At 38.3% G+C, this 27,370-nt stretch overlaps 1 protein-coding gene across 6 annotated transcripts in view; it reads left to right on the top strand.

Moving 5' to 3' along the window:
- The first annotated feature begins 1,848 nt into the window (after positions 1–1,848).
- The window catches only part of PCDH17 (protocadherin 17), a 143,889-nt gene continuing 118,367 nt past the window's right edge, over positions 1,849–27,370 (top strand). For 3 of the 6 annotated variants that reach the window (XM_072410482.1, XM_072410480.1, XM_072410483.1), the window contains exon 1: positions 13,108–16,824. In XM_072410482.1, the coding sequence (XP_072266583.1) occupies positions 14,344–16,824 (2,481 nt within the window). In that variant the 5' untranslated portion in view covers positions 13,108–14,343. The other 3 variants (XM_072410479.1, XM_072410481.1, XM_072410478.1) reach the window with 2 other exon arrangements.

The raw sequence follows: 27,370 nt of genomic DNA on the forward strand, positions 1-27,370 counted from the left end.
TGGAGTGTTCTGTTAATTTATGTTAATGTATGCTTATCAAAGTGTAATATGTTAATTTTATTTGGCATTTATTTAATTGGGATATGTGTTTGTTAATTATTTGGAAAGTTAACTTTATTTAATGGTGTTTTAAATAAACGGCTGCTTGCCAGCCAATTTAAAATCCAAGATTTGTGTTGAGGTATTTAATGGGGGTGGGGGTGGGAGTGGTTGGTAAGCAGGGGGAGGTTTGGAAGTAGGCGGAAGTTATGACAATGGTGTTGATAAAGGATGGGCTAGAAGGTCCGAGCTCCCCTGGTCATGTCACTGGCTATGATTCAGGAAGGGATGCAAGTGGTGGATCAAGCTTGCTAGCAAAGGACCGTGTGCAAATGAAGTTAGAACCTACACATGTACCTGGTTCCCTTTCTAGCTAGCCTTGCCTACCTTTACACCTGGCTGCTACACTAGCTTAACCCGAGACCTGCACTTGCACCTGGTTATCTGGCAAGGAAGCCCGGTGAAAGGTTAGACTTCATGTGCACCTGGCTGACTTGCTGGACAGCTTGATCCATTCACTTCCACCTGGCTTTGATGCTGGTTGATCCTAAACTTGCTCTTGCACCTGTCTGTCCAGTAAGGGAGCCAGGTGCAAAAAAAAAGCCTGTCAAAATGGCAGATGAGCATGGTGCAAGTTGTGGATCAGGCTTGCCAGCAAGGGAGCTAGGTGTACATCGAGCTTGAACCTACATGTGCTTCCTTTCTAGCTAACCTCGTTTATCCTTACACCTGGCTGAGCCTGACACTTGCACTTGCACCTGGCATTTCAGCAAGGGAGCCAAGTGCCTAGGAGTGCCTTGCAAAACAGCAAAGGGAGTCAGGTGCATAGTTAAGCCAGGCCTGCCAGAAAGGGAGCCAGGTGCATGTGTAGATTCAAATTTCATGTGCACATGGCTTTCTACCTAGGAAGCTTAAACTGCCACTTGCTACTAACTCCCATCCTGGTTGATCCTAAACCTGCACTTGCACCTGGCTGTCCATCAAGGAAGCCAAGTGCAAAGGTGTGCCTAGCAAAACAGCAAGGGGAGCCAGGTGAAGGGATATGCCAGGCTTGCCATAAATAAAGCTCAAAGCACATCTAGGTTCAGGCTCCAGGTGCACCTGGCTCACTTGCTGGTAGCTTCTGAACCTGCACCTGGCTGTCTAATAAACTACAATGTTTAACATGGAAACTTGCAGCATTTTTTATGACACCCATGCTAAGTGCCCACTCACACTAGTGAAAATGCATTGCATTAATATTCCTTGTATTGCAAATTCTTCATGGGCTGCCAATTTACAAAATCAAACAAAAATAATGCAGATGGTGCACAATGAGCGGTGTGATCATTGCACGTTATGATGATCTGTGTTTTGCATTTTTCCTTTGGGACCATTTAAAATAAACATTTTTGTAACCCTTTATGACCTGTATGGAATCTATAATAAATTACATGTGATTAGTCATTAGACTTTTGCCTTGTAAGACTTTTACACTTTAGTAACACCTGGAAGATGTATGCAGTGCCAATAATCAGCAATATAAAATATAATAAAAATGTGATGTGTGAAATATTTCCCTGGCACAGAGAATTAAAGGCAGCGTTTTCCAGGCGTTCCTCTTCACATGGTCCCTGTGTCAGACCTAACCGATCTAATCAATGACACTCACAGCCCATAGACGCCCATCAAACCTTCCCTTGGCCGGCTATTGGACAGCACGGAGTAGGGGCGGGTGTGTTGTGCGCTCCCGGATTGGCTGGCGAGAGAACAGTGTCAATGTTTATGCAGCAGCGTGAGGTGAATAGAGTCAGTCAGTAAAGAGGCATTGGGAGCTGAGGCTGGATGGCACACAACGCTGCGCACCGAGGATTAAAGCTAAACAGCAACTGTTGCATTGCACAAAGTCCGCTCCTTCCTCAATGGATATATTCTTACCGTCTCCCTGTTGTATAAGGACTGCCCGGGGAAAGTGTCTGTGCTGTCAGCTGCAATGAGCCTACAGAGGAAAAAGCAAAGGCTGCCAGCAACCCTACTCAGCTCTGCTTTGCTTGTGTGCTAGGGAAAAGACATGAACTGGCTACTTTGCAAGTAATCTGGAGCTACCCATGGTGCTTTCTGTGTTTTCTAGGGCTATTTTATTGTTTTTGGCATTGCCAGTTACTGTTGGATGCACAGACTAAGGATAAGAGGAGCAGCAGCAATATTCAGCCCATGTACAGCATTCAGCTTCAGGACTCTCTGATAGGTAAGAGCAAAGGTTTCATGATTAAAAATGCTCTGATCATTAAACATGGCGCAAGTAATAATTCTTAATTACATGTTCTAAGCTGTACCAGTCCTAATAATTAGTGTGATCTCCCCCCTAACTGGATGTGACTCATGCAGTTATTAAACATCTGCATTCTGCATGTGTCATTCATGTGTTAAGGGCCAGTAATTTCACCTAGATCAATTACTTTGGTGGGGAAAAAAGAAATAGCATTTCCAATCATCACTGATCCAAGATTTTTACCCGTGACATTTCTACAGATCCCTTTAATGGCAATTCTTCATTTTCTTTTTATATTTTTATTATACGTTTGAAGCATATTTTCCATGGTCCTGGTAAATACAGAGACTGCCTGCTGCTATGAAGTGTATTTGTGCTGTTTTCCATTTGTGCACCCAGCCATGCTTTGCCTGTTGATTTGATCTACTGTAGGGATGAAGAACTGAAAATGAACTGAATGGTACAGCTTGTAAGCCAATGCAGTGGCAGGATTTCTTGGAAAGGACCCCTATGCTGTGAAAAAATGGAATTCGAAAGGTGATGTGAGATGTAGCCAGCGTTTTTTTGTTCTTCTTTTTCCGCCCCCTTTAGATATAGTAATTGTTGTGTGCGGGATTCATTTTTATTCCAGGTTCAGCGTCTCCCTGATCAGCAGAGACTTTAATTTCGGTGTGCAGTTGTTGAAATGATGTGAGTGGAGGTTACAGTTTCAAACAAATCATGTTTATTGCAAGTGAGTTGTGCATTAATGCATCTTTAATAGAGAATTCAAATTGCTAGTAATGATAGCAGAACAATAATGTTCAGAAGATAAGGATATTTTACCTTGATGCTCTTCTTTATTGCACAGCAGGGATATGGTATTTAAATTGTCCTTTACAATTAATATTCTTTTTATAAAAATAAAAGGGGAATATCTTTGACAGGACTGTGAAGAATTGTCTTTCCTGGAGAAAACAATCACTGATTTAACCCTGCCAGCCTTCTCTGCCATGGTCCATTTGCTGCTTATCTAACTGCAGGTGTTTTTAAATCAACAGGTTCAGAGAACTGAGAAGAAAAGGAGAGTGAGACAGAGAAGACCCTTCACGTTTGGGGATGTACCTTTCCGTTATATTGTTATTTTTCTTGTGGGCTCCTGCCCTGACTTTAAAAAACCTAAATTTTTCTGTACCTGAGGAGGCACAAGCTGGCACCATTGTGGGCAACCTCAGCAACGATGTAAAGGTTGGCATATCAGAAAGAGGTAAAAAATCGAACTTTCGAGTGTTGGAAAACTCTGCACCGAACCTAATCGATGTGGAACAGGATAGTGGATTGGTGTTTACCAAGCAACGGATTGACCGTGAGACCTTGTGTCGAAGAAGTTTAAAATGTCAAGTGTCCTTGGAGGTTTTTGCCAACGATAAGGAAATTTATATGGTGAAAGTGGACATAGTGGACATTAATGACAATTCACCATTTTTTCCTTCTGAACAAATCGATATCGACATTTCAGAAAATGCTTTTCCTGGAACAAGGTTTCCCCTGACCAGTGCACACGATCCAGATTCTGGAGACTATGGCTTGAAGACATATGTTATCAACCATAATGGACTGTTTTCTTTAGATGTAAAGTCAAGAGGAGATGGAACCAAATTCCCTGAGCTAGTTATAGATAAACCACTGGACAGAGAAGAACAAAGTCACCATAACCTTATTTTGACTGCTTTGGATGGTGGCAACCCCCCAAGATCAGCCACTGTGCAAATAAACGTCAAAGTTATAGACTCCAATGATAATAGCCCAGTTTTTGAAGCGCCTTCATACTTGGTGGAAATCCCAGAAAATTCCCCAATTGGTAGAGTTGTCATTGACCTCAATGCTACAGATGCAGATGAAGGGTCCAATGGTGAGGTCATTTACTCTTTCAGTGGATATGCTCCAGACAGATTCCATGAACTTTTCTCTATTGATCCTAACACTGGAGTGATCCAAGTAAAGGGTAATCTGGACTATGAGGAAAATAACTTGATTGAAATTGATGTCCAAGCACGTGATCAAGGCCCAAACCCAATCCCGGCACATTGTAAAGTTACTGTTAAAGTGATAGATAAAAATGACAACGCTCCATCTATTGGTTTTGTGTCAGTCCGCCAGGGAGCAATTAGTGAGGCAGCGCCCCCTGGCACTGTTATTGCTTTAGTGCGGGTCACTGACAAGGATTCGGGAAAAAATGGACAATTACAGTGCAGGGTCCTAGGCAATGTGCCTTTCAAACTAGAAGAGAACTATGATAATTTCTATACTGTTGTCACAGATAGGCCCCTTGACCGTGAGACACAGGATGAATACAATGTAACTATAATTGCCAGAGATAATGGGAACCCTCCTTTAAACTCCTCCAAATCATTTACAGTTAAGATACTAGATGAAAATGACAATCCGCCCACTTTCAACAAAGAACTGCATATGCTACAAGTATCTGAGAACAACATTCCAGGGGAATACTTGGGTTCTGTTGTAGCACATGACCCAGATCTTGGACACAATGGCACAGTTTCCTATTCTATACTGCCGTCTTCTGTTGGGGATGTGTCAATTTACACCTTTGTGTCTGTTAATCCCACCAATGGTGCAGTTTATGCTCTAAGATCTTTTAATTATGAGCAAACAAAGTATTTTGAGTTTAAACTTCTTGCAAAGGATTCAGGATCGCCACACCTGGAAAGCAATGTTACTGTGAGAGTGACTGTGCTGGATGTTAATGACAATGCACCAGTCATCTCTTTACCTATTCTGCAAAATGACACTGCAGAGATCCACGTACCTAGAAATGTAGGTGTGGGATACGTGGTAAGCACAGTCAAAGCTATGGACAGTGATTTTGGAGAAAGTGGACGCCTGACATATGAAATTGCCTATGGGAATGAAGAGCACCTGTTTGAGATTGATTCTGTAACTGGTGACATTAGAACTCTTAATCCATATTGGGAAGATGTTTCACCAATTGTAGAACTAGTGATTAAAGTGACTGACAATGGTAAACCAGCACTTTCAGCTGTGGCTAAACTCATCATTAAATCTTCTACTGGATCTCTACCAGAGGGAGAACCCCAGGTCAATGGCAATCATCATCAGTGGGATATGTCTTTGCCACTTATTGTTACCTTAAGCACAATTTCTATAATATTGTTGGCTGCCATGATCACTATAGCTGTGAGATGTAAAAGGGAGAATAAGGAAATCAGAACTTACAACTGCAGGATTGCTGAGTACAGTCACCCTCAACTAGGGAAAAGCAAGAAGAAGAAAATAAACAAGAATGACATTATGTTAGTTCAGAGTGAAGTGGAAGAGCGAAATGCTATGAATGTTATGAATGTGGTAAGCAGCCCCTCACTTGCCACATCTCCAATGTATTTTGATTACCAGACCCGACTCCCTCTCAGTTCCCCTCGTTCGGAAGTGATGTACCTGAAGCCTACATCTAACAATCTGACTGTTCCTCAAGGCCATGTTGCCTGCCACAACAGTTTTACTGGACCAGTGAGCAGCACAACTGAGACTACATCAAATCGGATGTCCATAATTCAGGTACGGTCAACACTCATTCACATGCAGCTAAGGTTGAATGGTTTGTGTTTTCTTGAGTATCTGACAAGGTCTATTTGTGCTTCTTGGCTTTTCAAACTAGTTATTGAGGTCTCATCTGATAATGATTATGAAAATAAACAAAACGTACAGCCAGCATATCATGTTCTCCTCCTAATACGAAAGTTCAATTTGTGGTAAGCATTTCAAGTTATTATTAGCAGTATGTGTGTTTGGCATGATCCCGTTGAAAGCATTAGACTGATGCAATTTCCTGATGTGCAGTGAATATTACTAGATGTAAATTGTTTTCCCTTTGTTGCTTTTATAGGGAAAATAATCCCTGTTGACATTATGTTTTGTGATCATTCTTTGGCATTCAAACGGAGAGAGATCCTCTGTCTGTCAGTGTTTTAAATATTATCAAAGCTTGAATGAGCAATGTCGGGTCCTTACAGTAACTTGTCCCTTATTATGGTGAATAAAAAAGATATTCCACACACATTTATGACTAGTGCACTTTTCTTTAGATACGTTGTGTGTCATGACCCTCTAGACTAGCTAAAAAGCAGCTAACTACATGCAAATTGCTTGGCTATAGTCTACCATGGAAACAATGTCATCTTTATTCTTTGATTGTATTCCATTATTGCAATTGGTGGATGTCATGCTGAGCCTAATTGTAATACAATATTAACCCTGTAATACATTTTTTTCTTGAGATTTGGACTAGTGGTTTGCGTTGATTTCTTTAATGATGAAAATTCCCATAGTGCCTGTATCATAGCGTGCAACATGTACTTGAGGTCAAATATGTTCTAGATGTTTGAGAGCTAATCACTGCCTTACAGTTGGTAACTGCTGTCACCTACATCAGTGCATGCAGTATGTTTGTACACAGACTGACAGACTAAATACAAAGGCTGCCTGCAAAAGTAGCAGGTCTAACAGGTAGCTTTCAGTGCTGCTAGTATAACTGTACATGGCTGCACCTTGTAATGTGCATGCCAACCACCATCCATACCTAGCTGATTATTATTATTGTGTTCATAGATAATTTTATATTCAAAATAGCTCTGTCTGCAAACTGAATTTTATTGTAACCAGTAGTATTTGTGTCATTGCTTTTTCTCTACATCTACCTAATCTGTCTGATTGCAACCGATCCTGTATGGAAGTGTATATACTATCTATCTATCTATCTATCTATCTATCTATCTATCTATCTATCTATCTATCTATCTATTCATCCTACAGTCTTGTGCATTATCAGATGAGCCATGTACAGTTCTTAAACTATCTGTAGATCTATTCCACCCTTTTTAACATTTATCTATATTCCACTCTCTTCTTAATCTGTGCAAATATCTATGTGTCTAATATCTGTCTATCTGTCTACCTATCCCACGTTTTTTTAAATGATCTATCTATCTATCTATCTATCTATCTATCTATCTATCTATCTATCTATCTATCTATCTATCTATCTATCCTACAGTCTCCTGTCAGTTTAAGAAGACATAGAAAGGAGATAGACAATTTGTAAAATCTATTCCACCCTTTTTAATATCTATATTCCACTCTCATCTTGATCTGTGCATATATCTATGTGTCTATCCTACAGTCTAGTGACTGTCTGTATACCTATTCCACGTCTTTTTAAACTATCTGTATTTATCTATATGTCTATCCCCTCTGCTTTAATATCTGTCTGTCTGCCTGTCGGTCCTTTATCTATTTCCCCTACAGTCTCTTATCAATCTGTAGTATCTATCTATCCCTGTCTGTCCCACTCTGTTCATCTATTTCTTATCCTACAGTCTGCTATCTATCTCCTTTCCAAGTCTTCCTAAACTATCTGTATATCTATCCACCCCACCTTCTTTAATGTCTACCTTGTATATATCTATTTATCTCTATATCTGCCTATCTTTTTCCCTCTTTCTTCTTGATCTATTTATCTATCCAGTCTCCATGCCACTCTATCTATCTATCTATCTATCTATCTATCTATCTATCTATCTATCCTTGCAGAATAAAACCTCCCATGCACTAGTTTACATTGGCCATGGTGCCGACACAAGCCCATACACATAAATATTAAAGAACAATGTGCACTTAGAGTGGGCTGTGCATGTAATGTGGAACATTACTCCTGTATATCACTGGGTCATAGTACCAGGTCTATTTTACTTTCTCAGGAAAGAAGCCAATAACTCAAATCTCAGGAATGTGTAAAAAATAATTTCATCAAATGCACTAGGAATAGAACTGGGTGCAAATTTTGGAGCTAATGGTTAGGAAATTGGATATGCATTAAGCTGCTGCTGTATTATTAATGTAATCCTTGATATTGGACTTGTGACTTATTGGTGGTATTGATCCTAATCTTTGGAGTTACGACTGTGATGGTGATTCATTCCTTTGATGATGTACTTCACTGTGCCGTATGTGTAAACATTGTAACTCAATGCATTTAGACAGGACTGTTTGCTCTCATCCAGCTTGGCAGCTTTTCCTCATTCTATCATAATGGACAAGTAGGGGGTTCAGACATGGGAGTCACTGCAGAGAGTTCTTATTTTATATCTGATTAATTAATGACAATATTTTATCTGTCTGTCAGCCTGTCATTGTCTCTCTGTCAATCTTTTTTTATCTCTGTCTCTCTCTATTTGGTTTATAATTTTATCTGAGATAGAAGATATGTACATAAGTGTGGTAACCAATGGCAACTAGTCAGCTTTTCGATGAATGTAATCATCCTGATTGGATGAAATGACTTTACATAATCCTGATAGTAAAATGTGAAGAGCTAATGTGTAACGTAATCACAATCCTAATCTATCATGGGTTATTGGTCATTACTAAATGATGAAAAAAATGTCTAATTAGGAAATTCTTCATACTCTAGCTGGGTAGAATTATGTCTGAGATGTTCTAACTTACATCAGGTGTGTGAATGTATGTATAGATACACCAGGCTTGTCAATGTCTTTATTGATACACAAGGTGTGAAACTATAGCCCCAGATACATCAGATGTGAGAATGTGGATAAAGATTCACCTGTTGTACAAATGTTAATATACATATACCTATTACATTTCTGTAGATACACCGGGTGTATGAATGTACATGTAGATCACATTTCTGTAGTACACCAGGTGTGATTCAGATACATCAGGTGTGAAAATGTTGATTCATCAGATGTAAGATTTCATATGTATATACACCAGGTTTGTGAATATACATGAAGAATTATCAGGTCTGATAATGTTGATCCAGATACATCAGATGTATGAATTTAGATGTAGGTACACTGGGTGTGGTAATGTTCAGTTTTTTCCTTTGCAGTCATAAAATGACACTTATTGAGTACTGTATTTCACTGGCATGATGATGGTGAGACAGTGTGATATGTATTCCGGCCAAGGCTATCATACATGAATTGTGGCTACATCATATTTTTCCTGGTGCCATCTGCCGGTTATTTATCTGGACTACCAGCATGGTCCACCAAGTTATCACTATGGTCAAGGGCAGATCATCATATAATTGTATCATTGTCTGTTACTTATTCGGGACATTTTGAAGGCTTTTAATCAATCTATGGATCTAAGCAATCTAGTATTAATTTGGTATGGAGATTGTTCTACCTGACTTCTTTCCCTAGACATACCCTTTTCAGGCTATTGTGGTATTTAAGACTCTTTGTGACATGTACCCAGAATATATGTTCCAGGTTAGAGAAACTTAGAGCATAGGAGCCAGTGACTATCAGGCAATTGGCATTTTCAGAAAAAGTGGTCAGGAATGTCACCCTTCTAGTTCCACTCAGTAAGAGTGTTACATTGCTACAGGTGCTTTGTGACTTCTGTCTAGTGGCAATATGACAACACAGAAGCGCATTTATTACAGATAATATTATTATTATTAATAAACAGGATTTATATAGCGCCAACATATTACGCAGCGCTGATATAAAAGAGACATATGAAGAGAAATATACCATTACTGATAATCATGCATTCTCCTTATGTTGATTTGTAATGGTCTCATGATTTATTCATATGTTGCTGTGTGCATAGTTTTACACAGTTGCTTTGTGAATTATAATGTTATAAATGTTAATATCTCCTAAAATATTGGTTCTGTATTAGATTCATGTAAAAAAGAAAGTTAAGTGTGAACTACATACAGGACACTCATGATGATTGGCATCAAGACTCAGTAGTTGCGCTTCTATTTTGTTATTTTAAAGTAACAGAAACTTTCCTCCGGCACACACATTGATAACCTAATGTGTTTCCTTCTAAAATCTTTGTTAGGATTAAAGTTAAATGTATAAACTTTATTCATCTATACACCATAGTAACATAATGTAAAGTGCATTAACCCGTAACCAATATGTTAATTCTGTACATCACCGACATATATGAATTTAAAGTATTGTTTTTCCATTATCTGTACATTGATAAAAACTCATGGGGGATTAGTGCCCTATATATGGCCTAGATCTATGTAGACTTGTAAACATTTTATAGCTTCCCAAATCATAACACTAATGCTTCTTTTACTACCTGACATCTCATTACTGAAATGCTTGATGTTTTATTTATGCATTTATATAGCACTGACATTTTCTGCAGCACTTCCACAGTCTATAGTCATGTCGCTGTCTCTTAGAAGAGCCACAGTCTCAGGTCTGTACCACAGTCATATGTCATTAACGTCATCTAAGACCATGCAGGGGAAGCCAATTAACTTGCCATGTATGTTGTTGGAAATGGGTGATCATAATTCCACAATCATTTTATTTCTGGTGTCAAAAGTTAATCATACTTTAGTTTCTGGATTGATTGGTGAAGGGTTAAAACTCTGACAAGTTCATTGCTGTCTCAGTCCAGGTTGGGAAGATTTACCACCATGTGTATGTAGGTATCTGGGTGTCACAGGGACAGGCAGTGAGTGTATTTTACTAAACCATAGAAAGCTGGTCCAGGTTTTAACTTTCTGCCACTCTACCAAAAGCCTAAAAAAACATCATAAGGGCAAGGGAGTTGTTTAGCACCTAAATTTTGCTCTTGGCTTCTGAAATATTCTCCTGTGCCTCTAGATGAGGCTGTCTGAGTCCTCCAATCTACACTGACTTCTATTATTATAGACATGGCACTATGTCGGTACTGATGGAGACGTGTGCGTTTATACTGATTTCAGATTTCTTTACCATAGTAATGTAGCTAACATAGAATAGAAACACGCTGCTTACATCACAAATATTAATTAGACATCAGGAATAGCTCTGGGGGATGAGATGCACACATGTTGGGAATTCCTTGAAATGATTTGGCAAACTCCCACCATTAGCACATCTTGTTCTTAGACATACTATGGCATCACCCCCAGCTCTGAATATCCCTGCCTGTCTGCATGATTTTTCAGAAGCAAGTCAGACTACTTAACAGAACGTGTATTTCATTTAATGCAGCCACAATGCTGTGGAGTGATTAAAAGTGCTAGTGGGGATCAAATTGGTTACAATACGATTAACATGAAAAATTTTCCATGGGAATTCCACCCTAGCATATGAACTTATAATATAAAAAATCCATCACTATGTAAATGGTTTCCACATCACAGAACTGAAGGCATCCAGAATACTGATGTTGAAGGGAAGACAATCCTGCTTGCAATCCTTGCTGCTTTCTCAGCTTCTTAGAGCTTCAATAGTGTAATACTGTTAATTTCATTACTCTTGTCCAGGAAGATAAATAGCATGTTTTGTAGAAGCTTTCCTTTAATCAATTCTAACTTCCTGTAAGTCTTCTGTCACCGGGCGCCATTGTAATAAAACGCAATAAGTTTTATTTATTTTACCATTATTGCATTAGGCTGGATATTAAAATGCATCTTATTTCATTTCCAAGATATCCTTGAGCAGCTTGTTCTATACCCTTCAGCAGCTTGGGTTATGAAACAAGAAGGATGCAGTTTAAAACAATCACTGCATCAATAACAGTGGCTAGAATGAGAGGCCGATTTGAACATGGGACATTAAGCTTTAAGAGGAAAATTAATTGCTTGTTCTTACAACCATCCAATCCTAAACCTTCAAGCGTGAGATCTGAGCAGACTACAAACCTGTATGAATTTTACTGTCAGATGGGACTAGCAGAGTATTTATCTGCACTGCATCACAGCCCCCTTTAGCCTGCAAAAGGTTAAACTGTTAATGCACCTTGGAATTGAAATTGATCTAACCCTGCTAAGGGCATATGTGCAATTGCTTTTGAAAAAAAAAAAACAGATTAAGATTTAAACCGTGCCAATGGCGATAAAAGAATGAGTATTAGGAATAAAAGAATAATTGGCTGGCATATATAATAATTTCATTATAATAAAAAAAGTCATTCTTTTTGGGGTTGTTTGAATCCTGCTGGTTTTTACCCAAGTGCATCAAAATCTAACATAAATATGTGTATTGTGACAAAAAAGGTGAATTTTAATATTCTTAGGGCTTAATTGCCAAGTTGCTGCTTTGTATGTTAGTTGTAAATTGTATTCCAGCTGTATGTTGATACTGATGTTTGTAAGATGAGATGGTACAAATGGATTTCACATACCTAGCAGAAGAGAATACCTTATGGCAGTATGAGCTGTTCTCCCAAGTATATAACTGTCAGTGGCCCACTACTAAGGCGCTGTTAAGGCACACCCAGTAGGTGGCAGTCACAGGCTAAGCTTTACCGGCAGACGTTCTTTAAAATAAAAAAAGCGAGAGAACGAGCGAAGAGAAGAAATTAAGTCAGTCAAAGAGAAGAACTGAGAGTGAAGGTTGGCGTATGGCAAATGGAGGATCACAGGATTTAAGGCACCTCTAAACTGTTGAATTTTAGCAACTTCCAGTGTGTTGCTTAGCTTTGGGTCTACCGGCATCTTCCAAATGTAGAGCTGAGTCTTGTGATTGCTGGGAATGAAGCAATGAAGTACCAGCAGAGCTGCTGCAGATTATTGCAGAAATAGCAAGAACAAAATAGCAGATGGGGAGCAAACTCAACTCCTATCTATGCCTTTCTATCAAACAATTGCCTGTTCTTTTCCTGCTCAGAGGCTGCTATATTATTTCACCCACAAGATCTCTGCCATTTCCATACACCAGAGCTGAAGAGAATTATTAATCTGCTGGGAGAACTGTGTTTTGTTATTCCCTGCATTTGTCTTGGAAGGATGCTAGAGTAAGTAAAGCCATCCTCACCATCACACCTCCATATATATCTATATATATATAAAGATATACTTTCATCTCTGCAGATTCAATATTCCTACAAAAACCACAGCTGAATATATGGGACGTAGGATATCCATCCAGTATTGTGCATGCCCTTCTGATTATAATAATGACAGCTGTTTTGTTGTTGGGAATTAAATTTTTATCATAAGACATTGAGTGCTCCTCATCCAGAATAAGCACTAGTCACTGCGGCTCTTGCTTTAATGTGGAGTCCATTGGGAATCTGCAGCTATTGATTGCTTAGGTTCACCACTTACAGTAATAATTGCCAAATATACCTAAATACTTGTAAAAATGAGGACTGTGATCTCATCTAGATTTTGTTAGTTTAACCCCCCGTATTGAAGGCTAGGAAGTGATAACATGGCGATGATTGGCAAAAAGAAACAGTTAAAGCAAATCTGGCTATGAATGCAGTAACTGTTCTCTGTTCAACTGTGATTTCATCTTCTTCTTTTTTTTTTTCTACCGGTTTATAATCTGTGCACCCAACATGCTTTGCCTGTTGATTTGTTCCAGACTGCAGAATGAAACTGGAATTTACTGAATACAATTGTCGGTTGTAAACTGATGTGGCTACTGGCCTTGCAGAACAGAAAAAAAAAGTCTAAGAATAAAATAACTGAAACCAAGCTGTGATTGTAATACTTAGCAATTGATGATCAACTTTGATGGGTCCTTGCATTTTGGATTTTGTCCAGACCGTCTTCAAATCCCCACCGTGTTTAATATTCATGAAATTCTGAGATAATGTGATTCAAAATATCAATTGGCAGTTGTTTTAAAGACATAGCTGACAACTTGGCATTTTGTGAGTGCTTTGTTTTTGTATAGCTGGTCTCTTTTGGAAAGTTTGTAGCTACTTTCCCAACCGCTTCTTCTGAACACAATGTTTTTTTGCAAGGCTGCACATTTGTCCCCCAAGCTTCTCCATCATACATCAGAAAAGAACGTGTAAATTGCAGTCTGTCTAATCTTCTTTTGGATGAGATAGTTATCAGCTGCTTTAAACCATCCAAGATTGAAATACTTGATTTCTTGGAAAGTGAAATCAATCTCCTAATGCTGTCATAACTGCCCTCATGTGGCACATCACCGGGGGCTTGTCTTCTCTATTAGTTTTTAATTTGCCTGGGACTTTAGTGACAACAAAAAAACTAGGAAACTGATAAACAGACACTGTTTGGGATGTGCCGCTTTGTCCTTTTTTACTTTTTGTATTGGGCTTCTGTACAAGCTTTGAAAACTTTGAATTATTCAATTTCTGAAGAAGGAGGCTCGAGAAATGCCATTGGCAATATTAACGATGCACAACTGGAGCCACCAGAAAGAGGCAAAAGACCTAATTTTAGGGTGCTGGAGAACTCTGCTCCCCACTTATTGGATGTTGATTCGAACAGTGGGTTACTGTACACTAAGCAACGGATCGATCGAGAAGCACTGTGCAAAAACAGCCCAAAGTGCATACTTTCTCTAGAAGTTTTTGCAAATGACAAGGAGATATGCATGATCAAGGTTGAAATCCTTGACATAAATGACAACTCTCCTAAATTTTCTTCCGATCAGATTGATATTGATATTTCAGAAAATGCCTCACCAGGTACTAGATTTCCTTTAACCACTGCACAAGACCCTGATTTAGGAAGTAATGGCTTAAGGACTTATAAGATAAGAGGTGATTCTGGTTTGTTCTCCTTGGATATCAAATCTAGAGGGGATGGTACAAAAGTTCCTGAGTTAGTGATCCAGAGGGCCCTGGACAGAGAAGAACAGTCTCATCATACACTCATTTTAACTGCCTTTGATGGAGGTACCCCTCCACGATCAGCCAATCTGCAGATAAACATTAAGGTTATTGATGCCAATGACAACAGTCCTGTTTTTGAATCCAAATTATATACTGTTGAAATAGCTGAAAATTCACCACTGGGAAAAATGATAATTGATCTCAATGCTACAGATCCAGATGAGGGCACCAATGCAGATATTGTGTATTCATTTAGTGGTTATGCATCTGAACAAGTATGGGACCTTTTTTCCATTGATTCTCAAACTGGGGTGATACAGGTTAAAGGCAATATAGATTATGAAGAAATTCAGATGCTTGAGATTGATGTACAGGCAGAAGATAAAGGACCAAACCCTATTCCTGTGCATTGTAAAGTCAATGTTCTAGTTACTGATATCAATGACAATTATCCATCTATCAGCTTTGTGTCAGTACGGCAGGGCGCAATTAGTGAAGCTTCTCCTCCTGGTACTGTAATCGCCTTGGTTAGAGTTACTGATAAGGACTCTGGAAAAAATGGCCAATTCCAGTGCTGGGTCTTGGGCAATGTCCCATTTAAACTTGAAGATAATTATGATAACTTCTACACTGTTGTAACCAGTAGGCCTCTTGATCGTGAAATACAGGATGAATACAATGTAACTATCATTGCTAGAGATAATGGTAACCCCTCGCTAGATTCTACAAATTCATTCTCTGTAAGAATTTTGGATGAAAATGACAATCCTCCAAGTTTTTCTAAAGCCATGTATGCATTGCAAGTTTCTGCAAATAACATTCCCGGAGAGTACCTGGGTTCAGTTCTTGCACAAGATCCAGATTTAGGGCAAAATGGAACTGTATCCTATTCCATATTTCCCTCGTATGTTGATAGCGTTTCAATCTCCACATATGTGTCCATCAACCCAAGGAATGGAGCTATTTATGCCCTGAGGACATTCTATTATGAGCTTACAAAATATTTTGAATTCAAAGTGATAGCAAAGGACCTAGGTACTCCGCATTTAGAAAGCAATGCCACTGTCAGAGTATCTGTTTTAGATGTCAATAACAATGCACCAGTCATTGTCCTACCCAGCTTACAGAATGACACGGCAGAAATTTATGTGCCACGGAATGTGGGCATGGGATATGTTATTAGCACTGTTAGAGCTATGGACATTGACTTTGGAGAAAGTGGTCGAGTTACTTATGAAATAATTCAGGAAAGTAAGGAGCACCTCTTTGAAATAGATCCAGTGACTGGAGAGATCAGACTACTTAACCCACACTGGGAGGAACTTGCCCCGGTGGTTGAACTAATAATCAAAGTCACTGATAATGGAAAACCATCACTTTCAACTGTGGCAAAACTCATCATAAAGGCAAACTCAGAATGTTTAGGGTGCTATGATGATGAAAGCAATGTCATGGGAGAACAACGGGACTGGGACATCTACTTGCCTGTTTTGGTTGCCCTGAGTGCAATTTCTATTATCCTTTTTGCTGCAATGGTCATTATAGTTGTTAAATGTAAAAAGGAGAACAAAGACGTTGGATCCTACAGCGGTAGGACAGCTTACACCACTCAGCCAAAATTAGGAAAAATGAAAAAAAAGAAGATAAACAAAAACGATATAATGCTAGTTCAGAGTGAAGTGGAAGAAAAAAATGCAATGAATGTTGTGAGCTGCCCATTACTTGTCACATCTCCAATGTATTTTGATTGTCAGTCCAGACTTCCTCTCAGTTCCTCTCATTCAGGCATGATGTATCTTACTCCTTCTAATGAGACTGATCCTAAAGAGAATGCAGGATGTCAGAATCAGAACAATGACACAGACCCAGCAAGACTGGCATCTGAGAATTCTGCTACCTCTACCTGGATACCATTAACAAAGGTAGGGATGACATTGTTTAGTAATTACTCTTTTATCGGCATTAAAGAGGCCTATATATATATATAGTATGTTAATTTGTGAAGTTCCAATATAAATATGTCTATTACCTAGCAGTGGACCTGTGGCATTTATAAATTCTTTGATCTTGTAAGAGAATATGGTATGTGCCTGAAACACCAGTTACTACGTAACAGCAAATGTTACTTTATAACCGAATAGCTTTCACATAAACTTGTCATGAGTTGATGGGTGTAAATAGCAAAACCTATTTTGTTCCTTTAGGGAGTCCTCAGTTACACGAATGCTTTGTATTTATTATTTTTAATATGAGTACCTGGATGGAGTAGCGATGTTGGATGCCCAAGGGGTAGTGCTGGATCATGTATGTACATAAATAACATACAAAAAGTGTATCCATGTTCTAACATTTTTACAATTGCTGCAAGTACTGCATATTACTTGCTAATCCTGCCAGATTTTAAGTAGGCTCCCAGCTCCCTGTAGTGAATTGACAACACTGCTACTCCTGTGTTGTAATGATTGAAGTGTTGTCTTCTTCCTTTTTTCTGCTGGGCTGTGTCAGCAACCCCCCCCCCCCCCCCCCATTCTTCTCCATAACTGCTTCTTGTTTATATCCTTGGAATTCAATTCACCCCCTCCCATAACAACTGCATGTTGCTTCTCCTCTTGTGCTACTTTAGTGCAGCATTTCAGCCCGTTGCTTGAAGGAGCTGACTGCATTTCTAGTAGGATCACTGAGTATTTGTTGGTACTTACAGCATTTTTAAAGGAACATAATATGGGGAAAATGTACATGAAGAATTTTAATGAAAGCTTGCTTTAGATATTGCCAACACATACACTTGGCATGTGCTTAGCGCATGTAGGGTAATTTTAACCGATTACCTTTAATGCTGATTTGGACAGCTGTTTATTTTCCCCCTACCATCTTCCTATAGCTCACTGCTATAAGTTGCCATACAATTGTTTGCTAGCATAATAAACTGATGCACAATTCTGTGATTATGCAAGGAGTAATCACATGTAGCAACCAATTCCTCAGACTGTAAGTGTTAGACCTTCATTTTAATGCTATTGGTAGCTTTTAAAGAAACCTAATATGAGTAAAACATTGAGGTTGCCCCTGCCGACCTTTCCTTCTGAAATATTTAGCTGCTTTGCTATTATACTGACCCCTTGGTCTCAATTCTTTAAGATGAATTCATCAATTCTTTCAAACAGCAAGGCAATGCTTAACATTGAGCAGGGAGACAGATTATGAGACAAATGTAGTATGGTAATGCATTTTGAGTTCTAACCTTTCTCTGCTTCTCTCTCAATATAAAACCTGCTTCTGACTTTTTCCGAATTGGGGTTTTTTAGAGCTTTTTGCATAAACTTTGATAAATGTTAGGGAGCCAGATTTGCAATAGATATTGATGAAATTGGGAATGATTTGGTTAGTTTAAACTGGACTAATTATATAAATGGTTCTGGAACTCCTTGAATGACATAGTTAATTGGAAAAAGCATATTATGTCAATATTTCTGAGTATGAATGAATATGAATATTTGCACCACTATGCAAATCTAAATAGAAAAAAAGATAATTCAAAAGTTGTAACCTGCATTGTTGGTATGGTAAAAAGCTTTGGGAGGTAAATCGATTTTGGTAATTCAGTTCATGTATACTGATTAGTATATCAGTCCAGATGACTCTGGGGCCTCCTTGTATTATGTCCTACCTGATGATTGAAAGTAATCAACCTAGTAGGCAATAACAGTAATAAAGATATAGTGGAGTGTCTTAGCATATCAGCCATCTTTGAGTGAATGTCAGTTAATTGCCTCTATAGTAAAGGAATGAAATGCACACAACTTGTAGGTTGATACTGAAGTACTAGACTGAACAGGCATACCCAAGCTGGTTATTTGACACTCCTTCTATTTCTTGGCTGTCCTTAGATAATCTCTAAAGAAAGTGTTTTTTTTTACAGAGGCTAGCGCACCATGACCCACTCATACCTCATCTCTAGCCACTCCTTGCATATATATTGCTTCATTGGAGTCATCAAAAATACCTGTTGCTTTTGGATATAAAGTAGAATGTGATCCTAGCACACAGCAATTGGGCCTGGTTAGCCAATTGCTGGCGTGGGCGAGGTTGACCGTAGTGAGCACATGACATCTTTCTAGCATGAGGTGCTTTGGCCTGAATGGGCAGTTTTCACATGAAAAAGGGGTGACATTATCATCTTTAACATCATGTGTAAGCTTTTACACCAGCGGTCACCAACCGGGTGGTCTGCAAGAAAAATTTGGTGGTCCGCGGCTCTGGCCGATGCGCCCCCGAGCAGGGTCAGAAGGACCCCATTGGGGGGGTGCACTGGCCAAAACCGTGGCCATTGTCCCCTGTACGGATCACAGGCTCTGGGAAGTGGGCGGGTTGTGTCTCTGGACGTCACTATGGGTGAAGTTTCTGAAGTTTCTCCTTTGAGTGGCTCCCCATGCATGCACGATCCGGAGCCAGTAAATTTAGTGATCCATAGGTCCAAAAAGGTTGGTGACCACTGTTCTACACCATGGAGCTTGCAGAAGGACTCAAGCCCTTGGTGATAGAATTCTAAACTTACCCAATTCATTGTCTTTTGATGACTGTTTATGGTAGCAATTGAAAAGAACTGGTGACAGGATATACACAGGTCACCGGTATATTTTTTGAAACTGAATAGATTAAGATTAGTTGAATTACTCAATGGGTATACTAAAATGTTGTGTGAGTAAAGTTCCCTTTTCTTCAATTTTTTATTTAAGCCATTTAGAAAATGAATAATTTACAATTGCCTTCTGTAATGATATCTTACATTCTATGCTTGGAGAGAACAAACTGTGTTTTGGATTTCTCTATAACAATATTTGTCATTTTAGAAAGTTGAATTACTAGGAGTGATTTTATCAGGTTTAAATATGTAGAAACCAGCAAACACGTTTACAATAAATTGCCTAAAGTGTCAAATACACTTTATTCTCACCAACAAAACACTTATAACTGTAAGCATCAGTTCAATAAAACAAGGAATAATGATTTTTCGCATCCCATATGACATGTTATAAAGTTAATTGTGAATAAAAAGGTGAGCACATCTGTCTAGTTTTGGCTTCAGTTGTTTCTTAAGTCTAAAATAAAGACTGTAGCTTTTAAGCCCCATACAGATTTCAGATAAGAGGTCAGATGAAACAATCTTTTGTGATCATTTTCTGTGCAGATGAGCAAACAAGGACAGTTCTGTTCAATGGAGATGGAAGGAGCGAGGACAAGTTAGTGGACCTGCTCTGTGCTCCATAGGTGTTACAGTGGTCATTCCCGAGGGACATGTGTCAGATTTTCACCCAAGGCAACAAAGTGCTGTCCCCAGTCCCTTTTAGCCAGGCGCACCACCGGGCCTTTGTATGAAGCTTTAGTCCTCATTGTGAAGTTACATTAGTTTGATAAGCCCCCTTTGTTCCCCAACAGCATTCTTTAGCTTACAATATAAAAAAATGTACCTCATACGTTTGGAGTGCCCATGATTCTGTGGCTTATGTGACGGTGCTGGTGGTTCACTTAGCACTGTTATATGGGCGGAGTTCATAACCTGGTGAGGTGTTCACATTAGGGACTCATAGCTCAAACAGGATGATGTCATATGCTCGTAGCATGGAGGAAAATAAACATGAAAATAAGCTGCTGGGGAAGCAGGAATGTAAAACTATTACTTTGACCTGTTTAAACACAGCATATGTAAGAAAAAAACACCAAGAAAAATTGTCTACAATTCCTCCCAGGAGAGTGCATAGGCACTCCTATATTTAATGCTGGTAGTTGTATATCTATTGTGAGAGGTCTAAGACACTGCTGCCTTTGACTACTACTAGTTTTGGTTGACTTGACGTGATATTTGGCGATGCCATTGCTGTGCTACTTAAGTTTGGAGGCTCAGACGTGAGGAGTCAATGCCCTTCCTCTACTAAGATTTCCATAACCACACACAAAAATACAGAGCACAGTATAGCAAAAATAAGTCAGTATTGGGCTAAAATTAGATGTGGGGAGACCACAGACAACACTGGCAGCCCATTTCCCTCTGCCTACCTATTTGAAGTTAAACAGAAACAGTGTCTTTCTTTTTTGTAGTCAATTACTTAAAGCGTAACTAAACTCAAAATCCCCCAAAACACAAAAAATACACTTACCTCCAATCCCGAAGGGCAGTCGATCGGTCCAGAGGTCTCTTCCATTGGGTCCTCTGTTGTCCCGGCATCCGTTTTGTGCCGGTGCTCCGGGCCCGCCATCTTCTTCTCTTCTTCCTGGTTCTTCGTCCTACGTCACCTGACCCAGGCACAAGATCGGGTGACGTAGGTTGCAAAAATAAAGTTGCCAATCTCATTGCGCATCCGTGGGATCCCCTAGGCAATGCTGCACCTTTTTTTTTTTTTATTTAAGAAAAAGGGTGTTGCACTTTAAAAAAAAAACTGCATTTTTACTTTACAGTAAAAGGATGTCTACCCTTTTATGTAAAGTGAAAATTCTGAGTTTAGGTACACTTTAACATAGGAGTGCAATTGTGATTTACAGCTATAAATTCACACAGCCAGATTGTAATTGTAAAAAGAAATATATATATATATATATATATATATATATATATATATATAGTTTTATGACTTTCAGAACACTTTGTGCATGTTGTTCTTGAACCTCTATTAGTGTATTGTAAGTAAGAAAATAGAAACATTTGACTGGTTCTAAATTGTGCATTTAGCTTGTAAACAGGAAGTTGATTTACTAAACAAATACATGCTGTTTACTTAGCAGAGTGAATTATCCCCTTGCTAGCGATATTTCATTTGCCTTGATGAATGTAGTAAAAAGTAATACCCAGTTATGTACAAGGTAATCTAAAAATAATATGATTCTTGCTTGCACATGATTGGAGTAGAGCTTCACCTAATTCACTAAGCTATTTACCCAAGCCATGAGGTTGCAGTGTGGATACTGCTTCCTTTTGCCAGGGAACCGCTGCCTTTGGGGAGAAGCTACATGCAGCTTTGTCCGCCAGCAGCTACATGGAGAATGAATGGGTGTCCACCAGCTGTCAAATACGCAGGCGCTGTGATGCAAGTGACTGTGCCTCTGGCTAGGTGCCAGCCACTGGGAGCCACGTGGAATCACTCTGTCCTGAAGGAGGAACCTGCCCTAAGTGCAATGTCCCTTACAAGTAAACAGCCTATATTACTTTAGTAAATGAACCTGAATGTCTTCTTTCTGGTTTACATACATAGTAGTAGTTTACATTTACAATAGGTCCTGCATAAGCTTATGGATATCAACAAATGCATAACATGGTATTATTATTCTTCCTATTTGATTGTAAGACAGTTTTACTTATGGGACCAACTCCTTTTGGGAGCCACATCACATGCAGCTTTACCTTTTTTGTTTTTTGTTTAAAAAAGTAAAATGAGGAGAGAATAGAACATAATATATTTTCCTTTTATTATTATTATTATTATTATTATTATTAATAATAATATTAAGGACAGGGGCATAGTTAAAATTCCCTAGACCCCTATACATACTGTGTATTGCAGCCCACAAGTTTTCTTTAATAACGTATATCCTACACAGATGCCTTAAAGATGTATTTACCATTAAACAGTAGTGGGGGAATGTTGGGGCAGGGGAGGATAAGGCAAGGCACCACACAGCTACATTTTTAAGTGCCTTGTCTGGCTAGCTGAGGCCACTTGTGGGCAACAACAAAAGTTTATTTTTAAAAGTGAAATAATCAAGCACAAGGTATAAACATACATATATATTTATATATATATATTGTATGATCATAGATTGGAGGGGAATAAAGAGAACAATTAAAAGAGAATTAAAACTAACAAGGAAAAGATTGCAGAGAAAGTTGCTTTTATTGCGTGACAAAGGTGCAGACTGTCATTCTAAACCCAGCTTCACTACCTAGATTCACTGACCTGGAAAAGCATGCAGCATGGCAATTTAGACTTGTCAGGCTTTATGGACCACATACTGTCAGCTTCTCCTTAAAGGTAATTTATGTTTTTTTTTAAGTAAGAGGGCTGGATAATTGAATTGAAAAACAGAGCTTCTTATAGTAGGTAATCTATAAATCATGCTATTTATTGTAGAAAAATATGGAAGCTCACGCATGTAAAAAGTGAAAGGCACATAAAAATTAATTAAAGCTACACACTGCAATGATAATTCAAAATATGTAAAAATGTGCTCAGCGGAAACATTCTATTTTTTCTTTAAATTAAGACCCTGAAATATAAATTCCAGTTTTACAGTCCAATATATCTCCCCCCCACCCCACCTACTACCTACAGTTTACATTTTTATACAATACTCCATACACTAAAATAGACAGTGCCATGTTCTTCTAGAGACCTTGAATTGACCCCATCTGCAAATCAAGCAGATTTGTGTGTTTCAATAGCAGTTTTGTGTATAAACCGTCTATCGTCTCTGGCATAAGAGAAATAGAAACATTTGATTGGATGGGGCAATATTTTTGTTTCTTTTATACTACTGGTTGCATACTAGTTATGTTATAGTACATATATATATATATATATATATATATATATATATATATATGTATATATATATATATATATCCATCAATACATCCTGCTTAAAAGAGAATAAGGGGATTTGGGTCCAAAGACAGACTTTTCTGTTCAATGAGCAATCTGGAGCAATGAATAAATCCTGTTTTATTGTTTGTAATACTATTTATTTTTATTAGGGTGCTTGATTTATTTTCATTTTGAGACCAGTGATTGTATATCACAAAACAGCTTCTGGGTGCTGCTCAGAAAAAATGAGAGCTTTCAGTTGCTTTTCTTAGCCATTCATTTTGTAAAGCATTAGAACTGCAGGAGGCTTATGGAGTGCTGAGACAAATGCCATCATAACCATGTACTGTGCACAGCAGCCTTTTCTGCAGCATCACCCTGACAGCAGTGCCTATAGGGTGCAGAAATAGAATAGTGTACATTTAAGACACATTATTGGATAATGTAAACCTAGCTTAGGCATTGAAATAAACAATCTTGGGACTTGGGGAAAGCTAGCAGTATATATTCTACAGGTGCGCTCCAGCAAAAGTAAAAAGGGTTATTATCAGGAGAAGAGACTGTGCTTTATCTTTCTCATTACTCTTGTGGACTGGTTGATAGAGAACATTGCTGTTGGACACAGAATACAGTAGACATCGGACCTGCAGCTACAGTGTGAAGACATTTTAGCCTTATAGAATAGGTCGTCAGCCATAAATATTTTTGCTGCTGATGGCAAACTGTTCTGTTTGACCGCACAGGTCCCATGAAATGCCTATGCCCAACCCTGCAGATATTATACTGCCTTCAATGCTCCATTCCAGTTTTAGCTTTCTTAATATTCATTTTATTTCCTAACATTAATCATCTAACATGCTGGTGATGAGACATGCAATTATTCAGGTGTACGTAGGTCAGCAGGAACTCTAAATACAGCCCTGCACTCATGAACATGAAAGCCTCCTCTCAATAATCAACAAAGCATATTATTTCTTACATCTCCAAGCCAGAATCAGCCTCCCAACAGCAAGGGAAATGTATTTTATTTTTATCTCTGCTATTCTTGCTGCTACCTTTAGCAAGATAGCAACAGGGCAAAATGTGGTTATCCATATTTTAGGTTGCCTTGTTGTGCAGTTCTTCTCTAACTTTAGTGAACATAACCATTCAGTTCAAGTGGACAAATCCTGGATATACGGTGAATACAGTGTATTGCATTTGTTAAATCTACCATGAATGTGGTATTTGTCATGGGGGGGGGGGGGTAGACATCGGACCTGCAGCTACAGTGTGAAGACATTTTAGCCTTATAGAATAGGTCGTCAGCCATAAATATTTTTGCTGCTGATGGCAAACTGTCCTGTTTGACCGCACAGGTCCCATGAAATGCCTATGCCCAACCCTGCAGATATTATACTGCCTTCAATGCTCCATTCCAGTTTTAGCTTGACATATTGACATATTGACATATTGATCAGTACTTATGCCACTGGTTAGGGTGTTCTTAGCTTCCAATAAAGTGCAGAGCAATTCACAAAGCATTGATCCTAAACCAAGTGTAAATAGATAACATATAAGAGTGCTATTGTTTTGTCCTTTGTTTCATAATTCTCCTTATGTTCAGCCAAACCCATCTTTACAATCCTATTTACTACCAGGATAATCCTCTAACAATGGAAACTTCTAGGAATAGAAAAAAGACAAGTAGTTGGGAAGCAGAGTGTGGGAGGACGATCTGTCACTGAAATGTGAAGAATAGTAGATAAGTACACCAGGGATTTGAACTTTTTAAAGATCTATGTAAGTAGTGAAGGATATGTACTAGTTCAAATCACAAGCAGAAAATAAAAAAAAAGAATATTAAGCAGCTAGTATCGGTAAGTCTAAAGCATTCTACACATTACAATCTAATTTTTTTGTGCCATCTTCTTTAGCCATACCAAAGCTGTGTATGCTGAGAACTTGTCTGAAAAATCCACAAAATATTATGATTATAATAATGATTTAAAAAATAAAATACATATACAGATATGTAATTATACATATCAATTGCATTGAACTATCATAACAGTGCCTTAAAAGCAGTGTACAACATGGGATGGTATTAAATTAGAAGGGTTTTATTTAAAATGTCATTAACACATTTTTGAGGGGGTAAAAATAAAAACCAGGGAAGGCAAAATATTAACATATAAAACTTCAGCTTTAAAATATATTCAGATGTATGATTTTCCCAGTTTCTTGATACAATATGACACCTGCTAATATTTGCTTCTCATGAAGCTAGCAAGTACTGAATGAATAGCACTTCATACCACAAGCACATCTGTATTTAGTCTAACACATCCATATTGTTAATTACTTCACATTTATTTATATCTCAATATAACCAAAAGCCTTTTTCAGAGAAAGAGGTTGAGGGAACAGCAGTGTACAAAAATAATTGAAAGAAAACTATTTTTCTCATTTATAATAGAAGCTGTTGTAGTGTAAAATTAATAATCAAGCGTTTCTTACTGAGTGTAGTGCTATGCAGCTGAGCTTCATATTTCCTTATCTTGGTAATATCCTCCGGTATTCAAGGTAAAATATTTAACTGGATTAATAAATGTACATAATGTACTATATTTATCTGTATATATGCTGCAAGTGTCTGCTCCCAAAATAAAGCTATTTATATTTACATATTTGTTCTTCATACATGATTTCTAGTTTTATTTTTTCCACTGTATTCATTTATACACATATACAATATATTCACTGGGCTGGACACCAGCAGGATGAGGAGGGCCAATTAAGGCATTGTAGGGTTATGTTGGGGAGACCCCCTGCATTAGAAGTCCACCTGTATGGTTGCAGGGGAGATGCAATGCTTTGTAAAAATGAAATGTGGAAAAAAGCAATTCTTGTCACTGAAAGGAATAAAAGTGAAAGTATACTGTGGCACAACTGTCATTTCTTTGTCAACCAAGAATTTAACAAATGTATGTAAAATGTTCCAATCATTGTGTTAAACAAGAATACATAACTATATTTTTTTGTGAGCAAGATGTAAAACATATTTGTCGGTAAACTTCTAGTGCAAATGCTGATTCTGAGCTAAGGTGAGAGTTTTGATTTTCAAGCAGTCCTTATACCATTGACCAATAAATATATGTGTTTACTTGTTTGTTATATAAATATATTCTTTACTTCCCCCAAAAAGATTGGTGTAGCTAAGTCTACAAAAAACTGGACATCCATGCCAGGAAAGCGTGATCAGACCCCAGATGATCCCAACTGAAATGCAAAATAGGCATTCAGGGTTGATGATATCCCTAACAACAGGAACACCCCTGCAATTTTGGTAGCTCATAATACCTCTGAAATTGCTAGTGATTTATTGCTAAGCATAGTGATCAATCATCAGACAGATGGAACAGAAGGCTCTTTGTCGTGTAAGTTATTCAATTAGCATGTAGTAGGTTCTACTAGCACTTTAGGAATAATGTTCCAAGATTGTGTGAATAATTACTACTTTATGAGGTTCCTGGAGCTTATACCAGGGCTGTCTAACTCGCAGCCCACGGGCTGTCAAACACCAGACAACCTATTGTGGCTCATCATCTGTTCCCTAATTGTAGTCCTGAGATCCAACATGTGTAGCGTCTGTAATATGGAATATCCCTGGTGGTTCTTCACAGGAATGAATGCACCAGGATATTCTTGTTACAGAGGCCATCTGATTTTATCCCTAGTCTGTTATCCAGCATTGTGGCAGCCATTTAAATCTTCTGCACTCACATAGCTGAGGACTGTATACTTACAACTAATATATAAATAAAAATTACATTATTTTGTTGTTAATTGTGGCATCCTGTAATACAAGATTGAATTGTTGGACTTGTGGAGTTGTAAATTGATTAGAATGGTA

Source organism: Pyxicephalus adspersus, chromosome 1 (genome assembly GCF_032062135.1).
Source record: "Pyxicephalus adspersus chromosome 1, UCB_Pads_2.0, whole genome shotgun sequence".
Classification (NCBI taxonomy): Eukaryota; Metazoa; Chordata; class Amphibia; order Anura; family Pyxicephalidae; genus Pyxicephalus; species Pyxicephalus adspersus.